The sequence below is a fragment of the Amblyraja radiata genome, chromosome 17 (genome assembly GCF_010909765.2).
Source record: "Amblyraja radiata isolate CabotCenter1 chromosome 17, sAmbRad1.1.pri, whole genome shotgun sequence".
NCBI lineage: Eukaryota > Metazoa > Chordata > Chondrichthyes > Rajiformes > Rajidae > Amblyraja > Amblyraja radiata.
In genome coordinates this window covers 21,682,392-21,699,507 of record NC_045972.1, presented here as the reverse complement: position 1 = coordinate 21,699,507, position 17,116 = coordinate 21,682,392, and the positions used below count along the sequence as shown (strand labels likewise).

The 17,116-nt window shown below is 42.5% G+C and overlaps 1 protein-coding gene across 2 annotated transcripts in view; it reads left to right on the top strand.

The window, feature by feature from the left end:
- maf (MAF bZIP transcription factor) overlaps positions 1–16,320 on the top strand; it is a 353,819-nt gene extending 337,499 nt beyond the window's left edge. Inside the window, exons 2-3 of one of the 2 annotated variants that reach the window (XM_033035850.1) lie at positions 554–637; positions 15,532–16,320. In XM_033035850.1, coding sequence (XP_032891741.1) covers positions 554–637; positions 15,532–15,562 — 115 coding nt within the window. In that variant the 3' untranslated portion in view covers positions 15,563–16,320. Of the gene's footprint in view, positions 1–553; positions 638–15,531 lie in introns of those variants that run through there. The other variant, XR_004414499.1, reaches the window with a different exon arrangement.
- Positions 16,321–17,116: the final 796 nt, after the last annotated feature.

Genomic DNA, 17,116 nt, shown 5'->3' with positions numbered 1-17,116 from the left:
ACTGAGAATTGAGAAAGGGGATTAATTTTATTTGTATGTAGAAAGGAACTGTGGATGATGGGTTATATCAAAAATAGACATAGTGCTGGAGTAATTATTCAGTGGGTCAGGCAGCATTTCTGGAGAAAAAAGGATGAGAAAAATAAATTTTCCCCAGAAATGCAACCTGACCTGTTGAGTTACTCCAGCACTTTGTGTCTATCTTCATTTTATTAGCTCTATAGATGGTTGTAAATGGTTTCCATCTTTCCAAAATCTGTTGTTCCTTATCACGAAGAAATAGTTTTTAAATGTCTTTGAGCCCATATTAATTATTTGAATATGAGTTTTGAAGTGTGTAATTCTGAGGATGTCTGTAGCCTTCAGTGATGGCAGGAGGCAAGAAGTTGAAAAAAATCAATTTGTGAAAGACAAACTTTGAATAAAGCAGCACGCTAAATTCTGAATCATTAACTATGCATGAAAGGACAGTGTAACCCCATCGCAAGTGATATGATGTTGATTACTATGGTAATGCTGGAAGTATATAATGTTATCTTCTGCTTTTCTCCAGGCTCAACACAGCAAATGATGTTAATGGAGCAGCAAAGAATGGACAATACAACCTGAAAGAGGCTAAACAAATGCTCAGCTACAGGTAAGGGTAGAAACTTAGAATACTTTATCTGCAAACTTTCTCCTCGGCAGTTCGAGCCTACTGACGAAGAATTCTCCAAAAAAACACAAAAAAATCTGAAACTCTGAATTAAGAAAATGTTCGTAGGTTATAGGAGCAGAATTAGGCCATTTGGTCCATCAAGTCTACTCTGCCATTCAAGCATGGCTGATCTATCATTCCCTCTCAACCCCATTCAGCTGCCTTCTCCCCATAACCCCTGACACCCGTAATCAAGAATATGTCAATCTCTGCCTTTAAAAATATCCATTGGCGGCCTCCACAACCTTTTGTGGCAATTAATTCCACAGATTCACCAGCCTCTGACTAAAGAAATTCCCCCTCATCTCCTTTCTAAAAGTACGTCCTTTTATTCTGAAGCTATAGCCTCTGGTCCTAGACTCTCCGACTAGTGGAAACATACTTTCCACATCCACTCTATCCAGGCCTTTTGCTACTTGTTATGTTTCAATGAGGTCCACCCTCATCCTTCCAAACTCCAACGAGTACAGGCCCAGTGCCAGAGGAGGTCGGTGAGGCAGGTACTCTCACAACGTTTAAGAAACATTGAGACAGCTACATGGATAGGATTGATTTAGAGGGAAATGGGCCAAACACAGGGAGGTGAGAGTAATGTAGATGGGAAATGTTGGTAGGTGAGGGCAAGTTGGGCCAAAGTTCTGTTTTCCACACAGTAAGGCTCTAGGACCCTCTATGACATCTTAATCTGATTAACTCTGTTTGAAAAGGGAACATTATTGCAAACATGTGAGGAATGAATGAGGGTTAGATTGCAGTAAGTAAAATATCGGAAAAACACAAAAGCAAATTTGAATTGACTGGTTCCTACCTGCCTGCTGTCTGACTGCTGTTTTCAACTCCAAGGTTACAAATTTTCTTTGAATAAAGTCGAAACAAAATAGAACCAGCAAATCAGGCAGGTTCTGGGACACAGCAGATAGAATTAACTTTTCACATGAATCTTTTCATCAGAATTTATTTCTAATGGCAATAATCCCATAACGGCCATTATCTGGTAGGATTTAACTTAGGGCAGTCCCTGTGCTTTCTTCTGCAACTTCAGTTGACAGTAAGCCTTGAATACATTAAACTAATCTATATGAGATCTTAGCTAGGATTTAAAATTGCCCTCTTGCTCGACTTATCCTGAGAGAGCATGCAGAGGGTACCTCAGTCATCAAGAAATGGTCTGATGGGAAAAAAAGGCATAGGAGGATTGAATGGTTCTTATCCCAATATTCTTCTAGGATATTTGTTCGGCACATTGTGCTGCTTAACTAAATTCGGGAACACTGTTCATGGCAAATTAGAAGTCATTTTAGGCAATCCCATTTGTTTCATGGCTGTTCTGTGCTTCTAAAGAGTCAGAAGATTGTAAGGAATTAGAAGTGTCGAAACAAGGAACTGCAGATGCTGGTCAATACACACAAGGACATAAAGCATTGGAGTAACTAAGCAGGGCAGGCAGCATCTCTGCAGTGGCTCCTGCACATCGGTGAGACCAAACGTAGACTCGGCGACCATTTCGCTGAACACTTACCTGTGGGAGGAGGCCTATGGGATCTCCTGGTTGCCAACAATTTCAACTCCCCTTCCCTTTCCCACACTGACCTTTCTGTCCTGGGCCTCCTCCATTGCTAGACTGAGGCCACATACAAATTGGAGGAAAATTGGAGGGAGTGGAGGGAGAAGAAGGCCAGAAGGGGGAAATCTTTTAGGACCGAGATGAGAAAAACATTTTTCACACAGAGAGTGGTGAATCTCTGGAATTCTCTGCCACAGAAGGTAGTTGAGGCCAGTTCATTGGCTATATTTAAGAGGGAGTTAGATGTGGCCCTTGTGGCTAAAGGGATCAGGGGGTATGGAGAGAAGGCAGGTGCAGGATACTGAGTTGGATGATCAGCCATGATCATATTGAATGGCGGTGCAGGCTCGAAGGGCCGAGTGGCCTACTCCTGCACCTATTTTCTATGTATCTATGTAGAAGGGAGACCAAGAGCAGGTAATAGGTGGCGTATCTGGGTCAGAACATGGTTGTCGGGCCAGAGAGCAGCAGGGATCACAGAGGGTGATCAGTAGAGAGGGTAGATGGGTTAAAAATATGAAAATTTCACATTGTCCTTGTGAGTACATCTCACTGCCCCATGTGCATATAATTAATAGTAATTGCCCTACATTTTACCACCACTTTTATAAATGGTTAATAATTTTTCCAGGCGGTGCCACAAAATGCAATGAATCAGAGCAATAGACCCCCATGGACATTTCCAATCAATCTAGCCTACCCACTGCACACAGGTGACCGATAGAGACAAGGCACCATTGACGCAAAGACCAAACCTGGAGAGAACAGTGAGGGGAGTTGTGAAAGTTGAAATAAAATTCCCACCTTTAGGTCGACCATCCTATCAACAACTAGAGAGCGATCCTGAGCTACCATCTACCTCATTGGAGACCTGTGGGCTATCTTTAATCGGACTTTACTGGACTTTATCTCGCTCTATACATTATTTCCCTCATCCCGTATCTGTACATTGTGGACGACTTGATTGTAATCACGTATCGTCATTTCACTGACTGGATAGCACACAACAAAGACAGTTTTCACTGCACCTCAGTAGACATTACAATAATAAACGAAACTAAAACTAAAGCAGAGAAAGTCATAAGGAAATACAGCACAGAAACAGGCTCTTCAACGAATAAAGTCCAAGCAGACCATTCAAATATTGTCTAGGCTAACCTTACACTGGATCCAATTCTTTATTCACCCCCACATCCCTGTTCACCCCCGCCCAGATTCCACAGTCACCTCCACAACTTACACTCACCAATCAACCTCTCAACTCACTTACTATGGTAATATGGGAGAAAAATGGAGCACCTCTGAGAAACCCAATGGACACAGGGAGAATGACCATAAGACATAGGAGCAAAATTGGGCCAATCAGCCCTTCATCTTCTGCGTCATTCGATCATGAATGATCTATTTATCCCACAACCCCATTCTACCGCCTTCACCTTGTAACCTTTGACGTCGTTCCGCATCGAGAACTCATCAATCTCTGCTATAAAAATGCCCAATGTCTTGGCCTCCACAGCCGTCTGTGGCAATGAATTCCACAGATTCACCACCCTCTGGCTAAAGAAATTCCTCATCTCCATTCTAAAGGTACGTCTTTTTATTCTGAGTGTGCCCTGTGGTTCTTGACTCTCCCACTACTGGAAACATCCTTTTCATGCCCGCTCTATCTAGGCTTTTCATATCCATAGGTTTCAATGAATGTGCAAACTCTACAGACAGCAGCGGAGGTTAGGATTGAACCCAGGTCACTGGAACAATGGCAAACAAGTGCTACCTTGCCATTAGGCCTCCCTTAATGTTTCAGGTCAATGACCTTTCATCAGATTACCTTCCTTTCACTATAATGAAATTGGTAGCCCATGCTAACTTAAGATAGAAATTAATGAGGAGGTTTGAATAAAGCTATTTATATTCATCTTGGTTAGAATATATAAATCCCTGCCATTCACTGTCTTTGAAAGAGTACCCATAAAATCTTTTAAAAGTGATTTAGATAGTTTTTTGAAAAGGGAGCATTAATGCGCACATACAGGGAATGAGTAAAAGAGTTGGATTAAAGTGAGTTGATAAAATATAGGAAAAATACTAAAGCAACGTTGATAGATTGAATGATCCTTATCAGTACCATTACATTCTATGGTTTGATTAGTCTTTGCCTGAGAAAACACAGAAAATACAGCTCAGCATCTTTGAGTATCACGGACTGTGACTGTGGATATTTCTGCACTGCTCTTCATTGTATATTTCCAGTCCTAGCAAGGAGAGAATGAACTCGTCCCAGTATTAGTGACAAGGAGAAACTCGAATTGTTTTCTCTAGAATGCAGAAGCATGAGGGGAGACCTGATAGAAGTATATAACATGATGAGAGGCATACATAGGGTGGACAGATTGAACCCTTTATTCCCCTGGATGTCAAAGGTCATAGCTTTAAAGTGTGAAGAGACAATTTGAAAGGAGATGTGTGTGGCAAGTGTTTTTTTCATACCTGGAACGCACTGCCAGGGGTGGAGGTGGAAACAGATACGATAGTGCCATTTAAAATGCTATTTGATCGGCACATGGATATGCAGAGCAGGGGGAGGGAGAGGGGTACAGATCATGTGCATAAGGTCAGAAGTAATAGGAATAGAATTAGGCCATTCGGCCCATCAAGTCTACTCTGCCATTCAATCATGGCTGATCTATCTCTCCCTCCTAACTCCATTCTCCTACCTTCTCCCCATAACTCCCGACACCCCTGTGCAGGCAGATTAGATTGGTTTATCTTGGCATCAAGTCCAGCACAGACACTGTGCGCTGAAGGGCCTGTTCCCCTGCCGTATTTTTCTATGTTCTGTGTTCTATGGTCAGTCAATGGACAAAGGGAAACATTGCAATGGCTGCAAATGAGTTGCATTGTTCAGTTTTAATCATAATTTAAGCATTAAATTTCCCTTCTCTATTATCTCTTGTTATCCTTTGACTTGTTATCTCAATTACCATCTATATCTCTATAATGTGAAGGCACTCATCTAGGTTTAAACTTACAACTGAACTTGATGAATGACATTGTTAAAAATTAAACTCTTAAATGGGTTTGCAACCCACGCCACTTTTACTGACCATAAATCTTATTCCTAATCTCTCACCGACATTGGAACATTGTGGTGTATTTAGAGTAAAGTGGGATAAACAGAATTATAGCACATTGTTGTTTTTATTTCATTATAATTCTGCTTAAGAATTGCAACATAATTATTTTACCATGGTCTCCTGTGGATGGTGTTATTCTGTATAATGCGATAGATTCTCACACTCTCCAATCAGTGTCCTTTTGCTTTGAACTGTTAGCAAAGGCTTTCAGTTTATTGGCATTTTGTCAAAAGGCTAAATGCTGATTGAGTGAACATAAAGGTGGAATTCTATTCTAAGATTCAGAAGGCTTCTATTAATCAATCCATGCACCTTGCCTGGAATTGCTTAAATTTGCTGTACGGATAAAATACATTTGGCCCACTGAGTGTATGTTGGCCAACAAGATAGTATCCTATTTATTCCTAATTTCCAGTTTACTTCAGCTTAGTTTATAGATACAACGAGGAAGCAGGCCCACAGATTCTGCTCCAACCAGCGATTACCAGTACACTTCTGCCCTACTCACTCGGGTTAATTTACAGTAGCCAATTAATCTACCAACCTGCAGGTCTTTTGGAATGTGGGAGAAATCCGGAGCAACCCGAGAAAACCCACGTGGTCACGGGGAGACCACACAAACTCCGTACAAACAGCACCCATAGTCAGGATTGAACCCGTGTTGCTGTAAGGCAGCAACTCCAGCGTTGTGCCACTGTGCTGCACTGTAAATTAAGGCACATGAAAAGGCATCTAACACACCCTTTCACGCAATGAGATTGAACCTCCGTTATTCTCTGGCTGAAACAAAATTTCCTCAGCCCCTCCCTTACAAATCCTTTTGCCAACTATCTTACGTCTCTCTTGCCAATAGTTACTGACATTTTTCATTCCAATTTATCCAGGCCTCTCATGACTTCATATCATTCAATTATCTTTTCCCCTCAGCTTCCTTATTTTCAATTCCCTAGTCCTGCCAACATCCTCATAGATGTCCCCTATAACCTCAAGTGCTGACACAGCTTTCTTGAATGTGGTTCATTTGTAACATTCAATTAATACAAACTTCCAGTTAACTTGATTTGCAAACAGAAAGTAATGTTGATATTTTTGTTAGTGGAGTCATAGAGTCTTACAGCGTGGAAACAGGCACTCCAGTCTAACTTGCCCACATGGGCCAATATGTTCCATCTACACTAGTCTCACCTGCCTGCATTCGGCCCATATTTCTCGACACCTGTTCGATCCATGTAACTGTTTGAATGGTTCTTAAATGTTGCGAGAGCACCTGCCTCAACTACCTCTTCTAGCAGCTCATTCCATACACCCACCACCCCTTGTGTAATAAAAATGTTACCCCTCAGATTCCAATTAAATCTTTCCCTCACCTTGAACCCATGTCTTCTGGTTCTTCATTCCCCTACTCTGGGAAAGAGACTGTGCATTTACCTGGTCTATTCCTAAAGTCATGATTTTGTACAGTTTACAGATACAGCATGGATCTGTAAACTGCCCACCGAGTCTACTCTGACCGTCGATCAACCCATTATCACTAGTTCTATGTAATTCCACTTTCACATCCACTCCCAACACACTTGGGGCAATTTACAGAGGCCAATTAACTTACAAACCTGCACGTCTTTGGTACGTGCAAACTCCACACAGATAGCGATATGGGTCATGTGCAGGCAAATTGGGCAGTTTTTTTCTTGGCATCAGGTCTGGCACAGACACTGTGGGCTGAAGGGCTTGTTCCTATGCTGAGCAGTTTCTGTTCCTGCGTTGCAAGAACGAACATGGGTCTCTGGCGCTGTGAGTTCACCACTCTACCAACTTGGTTTGAGTTTCTCCTATTTCCCATAACAAAATATGTTGCACTTCTGCAGGTCTAGTGCTTAAATCTTCACCAACCGCTCTGTTCACTTCTTGGTCAAAATCACGAGGGAATAGGTTTCAGGTGAGAGGAAGAGATTTTAAAGGGGATCTGAAAGGTAAGCATTTTACACAAAGAGTGGATGATAGAGACTGCTGCCAGAGGAGGTGGTGAAGTCAGGTACAATCACTCTGTCCAAGAGGATCTAAGGGACATTTAATCAGGCGTATAGAAGGATAATCGACTCTTCCTTGATTATGCTGGTGGATTGCCTCACAGCATCAAAGACCCGGGTTCGATCCCATCAGTGAGGATTTTGATCATTGTTCCTGTGACCAATGACTTTCCTCTGGATGCTCTGGTTTCCAAAGACTTGCAGGTTGGCAGGTGAATTGGCCATTGTAAGTTGCCTATTGTCACCTTGCAAACAACACTTCAGATTCCTCTTGAGTAGCCAACACCCCAACGGTATGAACATTGACTTCTCCAATTATAGGTAACTACATAACCGTGTCCATTTCCCTTCTTACCTCATATAACGCCCCCCCCCCGCCCCTCTGCCTTCTGTGCCCCATCTAGACTTGCACCTGTTTCTCCTCTACCCCTTTCCCTTCCACCTACATTCCTTCCTCTAGCTTCACAATTTGCATTCTTAAATCCTTTTGTTTCACATCTTCTGTATTTTCATCTCTGGCCTTTGCCCAACCATCAGCCCGTCAAAAAACCTTCCGCACCTGCATCAACCTATTACTTGCCACACTTTGTCCTGCCCCTTCTCTCTTCCATCTTTCTTTCGCCCCCACCCCCTACAATCATTCTGAAGAAGGGTCCTGGCCCAAAATGTCACCTATCCATGTTCATCAGAGATGTGTAGAAAGGATGCTGGTTTATACTGAAGATAGACACAAAATGCCGGAGTAACTCAGCAGATCAGGCAGCACCTCTGGAAAAAAGGATGGGTGATGTCATCAGAGATGCTGCCTGACGCACTGAGTTACTGCAGCACTTTGTATTTTTTTTTGTAAATCTGCAGTTCCTTGTTTCTACATTGTAAATTGCCCCTTTGGGTACGTCAGTGATTGATACTGGATGGAGCTGATGAGAATAAAAAATGGGATTCTGTATGACTGGTATTAATGTTTACAGAGGAACAGCGGATGCTGGAATCTTATGTAGAACACAAAGTGCTGGAGTAAGTCAGTAGGTCAGGCAGCATCTCAGGAAAATATTGATCACAGTGGCACAGTGAAATGGAGATACAAGAGATTGCAGATGCTGGAATCTTGTATAGAACGCAGAGTGCTGAAGTAGCTCAGCGGGTTTGACAGAATCTCTGAATGTGCGTGGTTGATGGTCAGCGTGGAATCGATGGGCCGAAGGGCCAGTTTCTATGCTGTATCTCTCTCCAATTCTTTGACTTTCCACTGCTGGAAAATGCATGCAATCCAAGAATGGGATCACATCACGCCATTTAGACCGCTGAAGCTAATCACGTGGAAATTCTGGCTATCTAGCAACAAACCATCGTCCCTCTGGGCTCCAAGGCACTGACGCAAGGGGTAACACCCAGATTTGCTTTTCCGGTCACAACCTGTCAACTCAGCACAGGCCTGGAATTAACAAGTAATCTCTTCGAAGGGTTAACTTCCATTAGCTGGATAACAGGCTTATTGTATGCATTGTCTTCTTTGTGTGTGTTTTTTTTTGCTGAAATGTTTTTCGCCTGACCACAGTTAATGGTCGACAATAGCTTCTAAAGAGGCATTCACCAGATTTAAACCTGCTAAAAATTCATTTTATCAGAGTCTGCCGCTATTCACTTCCACACAGACAGATGGATGATAGCCACAACAGGTTTATATGTTGCACACCATTAGCTACCTTCCTTCAATATTCAGCAAATAGTGGCAAGATTCTCTATCACTGGGGCATCCATAACATCCCGACAGGTTTATAACTGCTCTGCTCGAAGTGAACACATTTCCCTGTCTCCAGCTTGTAGCTAACACAGGCTTTCGGCTAGATTTTAAAAATCATTCTTCACAATGAATGTCAGGTTGAAGTTGCATGCCACATTTTTACATTTCTAACTTGACGATCCAAATGAGGTGACTGCAGGGATTAGGCAAAATCACAGCTGCTAGAATGTAAAGTCACATCATCTCTTGCTTTCGGGTTTATTTCAGTTTAATGTATGTGCAGATGGAGCAAGCCGCACAGGTACATTTACAGGGAAGCTTCAGAAGTGCTCTGTGGAGAAACATTGGGAGATGGGAATGGTAGGACAGGATGAGATAGCAAGGGAGCAGCCACAAGTGCAAGATAGACGTTGGCACCGCTGATGTGGGCCGAATGGCCTGTTTTTATTCTGTAATTCAATGTAATCTCGTTGCACTGATGTGCAATGACAATAAAAGATATATTATTATTATATTATTAATTCCATTTGCTTGCCACCCCAACATCTTGACTCGGGTTTCAATTTCACTGCTGTTTAGTTGACCATTTTCCGTCCATTCACATTGACAGATTGAGAAAGATAAGTGGCCAGATCTAAAGTCTAAAGGCTCTGTGGCAGAGATCTGGGGGATGTCTGGGTCTGTGCCATTGTAGAACATTGACGATGTCTGCAAACCCTTGTTCGGATCCTTCCATTAGCCAGCTTCAGACTTTAGAGACACAGCACGGAAACAGGCCCTTCAGCCCACCGAGTCCACACTGACGAGCGATCACCCCGCACACTAACACTATCCTACACACTAGGGACAATTTACAATTTTACCGAAGCCAATTAACCTACAAGCCTGCATGCACTTGGAATGTGGGAGGAAACCGGAGCACTCGGAGAAAACCCACACAGGAAGAATATAAAACTCCATGCAGACAGCACCCGTTGTCAAGATCGACCTTGAGTCTCTGGCGCTGTAAGGGAGCAGTACTGCCACTGTGCCACCCTGTACCCACCAACGGAGGCAGCTGCCATCATCAGATTACCCTGTGCCAGGCCTGTCATCTACAGGCCCTTTGTCCTGTCCATCTATAAGTTGAGAAAATTATTGTGGTTTCAAAATTACGAAGCCATTTATGTACATATAGAGTCATACAGCAAGGAAACAGAGCCTTATGCCCCTGTCCCACTTCAGAAACCTGAACGGAAACCTCTGGAGACTTTGCGCCCCACCCAAGGTTTCCGTGCAGTTCCTGGAGGTTGCAGGTGGTTGCTGGAGGTTGCAGGTAGTGGAAGCAGGTAGGGACTGACAAAAACCTCCGGGAACTGCACGTAAACCTTGGGTGGGGCGCAAAGTCTCCAGAGGTTTCCGTTCAGGTTTCCTTAGTGGGACAGGGGCATAAGGACCTCGTCCATGCCAGCCAAGATTCCCCATTTGCCAACAATTGGTCATCACTCTAAACCTTACCTATCCACATATCTGTCCAAATGTATTTTACAGGTTGTTACTGTACCTGCCTCAACAACCTCGTCAGGCAGTTTGTTCCATATACCCACCAGCCTCTGATTGAAAAAGTTGCCCCTCAGGTTCCTATTAATTCTTGTCCCTCTCACTGTAAACCAATATTCTCTGGTTCTTGATTTCCCTACCATGAATAAAAGACTTTGTGCATTCGCCCAATCTATTTCCCATGATTTTACTTGCACTGCTCATAGGATCGTCTTTTCAACATGGATAGGTGATGTTTCGGGTTGGGACCCTTCAGTCAAAATCACAAAGGGGGAGCAATAAGAGGGGGTGCGACAGAAATCCAGTACTTTGCCTCCTTTATTGTAGGAAGAAGGATCCTGGCCCAAAACCTCACGTATCAGTTTTTCCAAGAGATACTGCCAGACCGGCTGAGTTACTCCAGCACTAGTGTCCTTTATAGTAGGAAGAAGGATCCGATCCGAAACATTACCTATCCGTGTTCTCCAGAGATGCTGCCTGACCCGCTGAGTTACTCCTGCATTTTGTGTCCTTTATTGTAGGAAGAAGCGTTCTGACCTGAAACGTCGCCAACCATGTTCTCTAGAAATGATGCCTGACCCGTTGAGTTACTCTGGCATTTTGTGTCCTTTTTCATAGACATCTGCAGTGCCTTGTTTCTACGCCTGCCTGGTTTAACCTGGTTTCAACCATTACCTTCTCCTCACACATAGGCATTCAAAGGGTTAGAAACATAGAAAATAGGTGCAGGAGTAGGCCATTCGGCCCTTCGAGCCAGCGCCGCCATTCAATATGATCATGGCTGATGATCCTAAATCAGTACCCCATTCCTGCTTTCTCCCCATTTCCCTTGATTCTGTTAGCCCAGAGGTCTCTATCTAACTCCCTCTTGAAATCATCCAGTGAATTGACCTCCACTGCCTTCTGTGGCAGAGAATTCCACAGATTCACAACTCTCTGGGAGAAAAAGTTTTTCCTTATCTCAGTCCTAAATGGCTTACCCCTTATTCTTAAACTGTGACCCCTGGTTCTGGACCCCATCCCCAACATGTGGAACATTTTTTCCTGCATCTAGCCTGTCCAATCCCTTAAGAATTGTATATGTTTCTATAAGATCCCCTTTCAACCTTCTAAATTCCAGTGAATATAAGCCCAGTCGATCCATTCAACAGGAATCTTTACACAGACTGTTCAATTGACACAGCCATTGCAAATAATGTCAAGGAACCGCCTGCTGACTAAGTTAAGAGCTATTTTCTCCAGCCGTGCGAGGTGTGGGTAAATCTCCCTCATCTCAGCTCTGACATTTTATTTATCTTCAGTAAAGAGATGTTGCAATGGCAGCTGAAACCTTCCTAATAGCTCCAGAGATATAGCAGGGTTTGTTCACATCTGACATTTAATCTGTTGCAGATGCCTCCATCAACTTTAACAGACAGTTGTAAGATAAAAAGATTTGGGCTGGTAGATGAGAAAGAACAAATAGTCTAATCACAATTACCTTGCGATAGATTTGCCATGATTCATAGATATAATTCTTAAATATTTTTGTCATAAAGTTAATTCTAATATTATTTTTTTCCAATGGTTCTCCTGTGGGATATATGCCTTTTCCATATTACATAGAAAATAGGTGCAGGAGGAGGCCATTCGGCCCTTCGAGCCAGCACCACATTACGAATGGTCTAAATCAACTACAATGAGATCTTGGGGAATCTACCCTAAATTTGTTTGTTTGGAGATACAGCGTGGAAATAGGCCCTTCAACCCACTGGATCTATGCAGACCATCGATCACCCATTCACACGAGCTCTATGTCCTCCAACTTATACATCCACTTCTTACACATTATGGGCAATTTACAGAGGACAACTAACATAGAAAACATAGAAACATAGAAAACAGGTGCAGCAGGCCAGCACCACCATTCAATATGATCATGACTGATCATCCAAAATCATCTAACTCTCTCTTGAAAACAATTGGCCTCCACTGCCTTCTTTGGTAGAGAATTCCACAGATTCACAACTCTCTGGGTGAAAAAGTTTTTCCTCATCTCAGTCCTAAATGGCCTACCCCTTATTCTTAAACTATGACCCCTGGTTCTGGATTCCCCCAACATCGGGAACATTTTTCCTGCATCTAGCCTGTTCAATCCCTTAAGAATTGTATGTGTTTCTATAAGATTGCCTCTCATCCTTCTAAATTCCAATGAATATTTAGCCCAGTCGATCCATTCTTTCTTTCTTCCAACCTAAAAACCCACACGTCTTTGGGATGTGGGAAGAAACTGAAGCACCCGGAGGAAACCCATGCGGGCACAGGTAGAACGTGCAAACTCCACACAGACTCTAGCCGAGGTCAGGATCGAACCTGGGTCTCTGCTGCTGTGAGCTCTACCAGCTGCACCACTGTGCTCTAAGACCAATGACCACAATTAAAATAATGCTGAGGCAGTGCATTCAATGACATGTTGACTAAGTTACAGAGAAAGGTTGAATAAGTTAGGTCTTTATTCTCTGGAGCGCAGAAGGTTAAAGGGGGACTTGATAGAGGTCTTTAAAATGATGAGAGGGATAGACAGAGTTGATGTGGACAAGCTTTTCCCTTTGAGAATAGGGAAGATTCAAACAAGAGGACATGACTTCAGAATTAAGGGACAGAAGTTTAGGGGTAACATGAGGGGGAACTTCAATACTCAGTGAGTGGTAGCGGTGTGGAATGAGCTTCCAGTGGAAGTGGTGGAGGCAGGTTCGTTGGTATCATTTAAAAATAAATTGGATAGGCATATGGATGAGAATGGAATGGAGGGTTATGGTATGAGTGCAGGCAGGTGGGACTAAGGGAAAATCATTGTTCGGCACGGACTTGTAGGGCCGAGATGGCCTGTTTCCGTGCTGTAATTGTTATATGGTTATATGTTACAATGGAACACAAAATCATAATAAAATCAATAGTTTATCATTTTAAAAAGGGGTCTCATCACAATCCTTTGACAATAATTGAACTTGTTTAATTCTCAAGCTAGTGGTAATACTCATTTAGATTACATGTTGTTCCATATTACTTCAATATTAGACCTAGTATTAGTACCTCATCTAGTCATGGAGCGATACAGCACACAAATAGACAAACCTTCGGGCCATAGTGGTATAAGACATGATTTGTGCTTTATTACAAAGCCCCTTTGAATGTGGATAACTGTTAAAACATTAAAGCTTTTTTACATAACATCATCCATGGTCACCGTATCTTGAACCTAAAATTCCCTCATTTATCTGTACACTGTGGATGGCTCGATTGTAATCATGTATAGTCTTTCCGATGACCGGTTGGCCCACAACAAAAAGCTTTTCACTGTACTTCGGTACACGTGACATTAAACTAAACTAACTAACTAACCATCTTTATTTTCAAATGGTCCTCCCACTTTCTCCATGAGCTCCCCCACAGACCATCTGAAGGGTAACTCTATGCATTTGTCACACGGAGACTTCACTTTTCCCATTCCTAGCCTCCAATATACTGCAGCTCATCCAAGTCGTTTTGTCTGGAATGTCGGAGGTTGCGGGGAGATTTGATAGAATTCTATATAATTATGAGAGGTATACATAAGGTACACAGTCAGAACCTTTTCCCCAGGGTGTAAGTGTCCAACTCTAGAGGGCATAACTATAAGGTGAGAGAGGGAAAGTTTAATGGAGATATGCGGGGTAAGTCTTTTACACCGAGTGTGGTGGGGGCCTGGAATGTATTGCCAGGGGTGGTGGTGGAGGCAGATACGATAGTGGCGTTTAGGAGGCTGTGAGAGGGAATAGAAGGATATGTATTATTTACAGGCAGATGAGATCAGTTTAACATGGCATTGTGTTTAACACAAACATTGTGGACCGAGGGGCCCATTCCTGTGCTGTACAGTTCAATGTTCTAAGGGTTTGGGCCTTGATTCACACAAAGATCTTTCCATCCTAGTGCAAGAGAACTAATGGACTCTTTCCCTTGCAGTAGCAACATTTAAAAACATTTCCAACTTGTCGCTCAAATTTTTGCGTTAACTTACTCCTGAGAGAGATGTCAGTACTCCTACAATTCAGTCCTTATAGAGACCTACCATTTTCAATACCCCACTGTGGACTACTTTGTTTTAAGCCAGCTCTGGAAATCTACCTCAAATTCATTGTTCCTGCATCTTTTTAACTCTCATATAATCTGACCAAACACTGCTCCAAACTCACAACCTCTACCACCTAGTACAGGTGTAATACCTCAGTACTTTCTGTTTTGCTCTCATTCTTCGAAAACCCCAATGAGCATAGGCACTGCCACCTTCATCATTACTCACAAAAAGACCATTTTGTACCACACTATTCTGAACTGCCCCCTTTGCAAGTATATACTCTCCTTAAATAAGAACGTCAATGATTTTCAGTGGGCCAATTAGGAATTGTGAAACTAACCAACATTACAGCCAAGTTCTATTTCTGACCTCTCTGGTCAGTTAGGAAATAGACACAAAAAGCTGGAGTAACTCAGCGGGACAGGCAGCATCTCTGGAGAGATGGAATGGGTGACGTTTCGTGTCGAGACCCTTCTTCCGAAACGTCACCCATTCCTTCTCTCCAGAGATGCTGCCTGTCCTGCTGAGTTACTCCAGTTTTTGTGTCCATCTTCGGTTTAAACCAGCATCTGCAGTTCCTTCTTGCACAGGAAGTTGTAAGCTTGCTATTGAATCGTCAATGTTAATTCTATATTACTCCTGCTGTGGTATTGTGTTACATTTTAAGGGCAGGATCTTTTCACAGGCCCTTGTTCAGTGCTTTGATTTTCCCATTTTTCTTTCTCTGCAGAAAACATGATGCTGGAATGCTGATTGCTTAGATCGGAACTTTCCCTGCAGCCCAGGGATCGCCATAAAGCACAAAACCTCTGACAGAAAGAATCAGCAAAGAGAAAGACAACCACCACAGCAGCGTTCTCAAGACTCCTTTGGCTAGTTTAGTTTTTTCCTCGTTCAATTTTTTTTAAAGAGAGGACAGCAAAGAACAAATGAAGATGACTATTCATTCAGGTCTCTCTCTCTTTCACATGCACACACGTACACACATTCACACACGCACACACACACACACAACATTTACACATGTAACACACACACGCATGATGTTTGATTAAAAAACAGTGACAGTATTTAACAAAACACACCACGCACACAACTGACAAGATGCTGGCATTACTTATTAAGAAAAACTGAGCAAAGAAAAAGAACCTTAAAAAAAACTGTGTGTGCATCGGCGAAGCAGTCTTAATCTGTGAATGAAGACCAAGCTGAGAGAGTTACTGACCCTTCTTGATCTCAGACCCACAGTCGCTGATGGCACTTTGTGTATATACTTAGGCTTCTTTGATATATTCATATATTTCAACAGTGCTTCCGATTCTCACAGTAATTGTGATTGACGTTAGATTACGGGTAGTCACAAAGGGAAACTCTGAGGCCACTCTATTAGTCTATTGGATTCCAAATAGGTCAAGGTAAACGAGAGCTGGTCCAACCCACCGGACTCTGCATTAGTAGCACGTCAATACAGAGATGACTGCAGGTTTTTAAATTAAATTGTGTTGATGTTTGGTTCAAACATTATATTTCAATCGCAACAAAAGAAAATGTAACGAATATCTCGCCCCAGTAAGGGTTTGTTGTGGAATTTAGCATGCCAGTATTTGTTCTGGGTTTTGGAGTTCTCTCTAGAAAAAGACTGAACTGGCAGATTGAACTCCAACAGCACATTTTAAAATACATCCCTTTTCCTTTGACTGTCCAAGGTCACATTTTGGCATCAACGAGACAGAATCTCGCCCACTAATCTTACTTAAACAAACAATAGCAAATGCCAATTGCAATCAATTGAGTGCATTTAGCTATTATCTGTAATGGAGAATAGGAAATGTTGGAAATACTTACAGGTCAGGTAACATTGTGGAGTTAGAAACAGACATAACATTTCAAGTCTTTCATCACAACTGTTATCTTGTGTTCGTTTCGACACTATGCAATTGACCTGAAATGCCAAGTCTTGTTTCGAGCTCTCTCTTTCTCTCTGCATAGATGCTGCTTGACTTGCTAAGTATCTCCTGCATCTTCTGTTTTTTTAATTTCGGAATCCCAGCATCTGCAGTATTTTGCTCTTATCACCCTTTGGAAGTTCGATGGCACCTGCACTTGAAGTTCCATAACTAAGGCCCCCACAATCGTAGATTCAACGAGTGGTTGTTGCTTGGTTGTTGCTTGAAACAGCATTAAGTAGAGAGGTTTGCAGCTCCATTATCTGGATCTTGTTCCATTACTTAAATCCCACCCATGAATACTACACAAGGAGTTGTTTCTTTTCCTTTTTCAGGTCTTAGTGTTGACCATCATTTTAAGCACTTTGT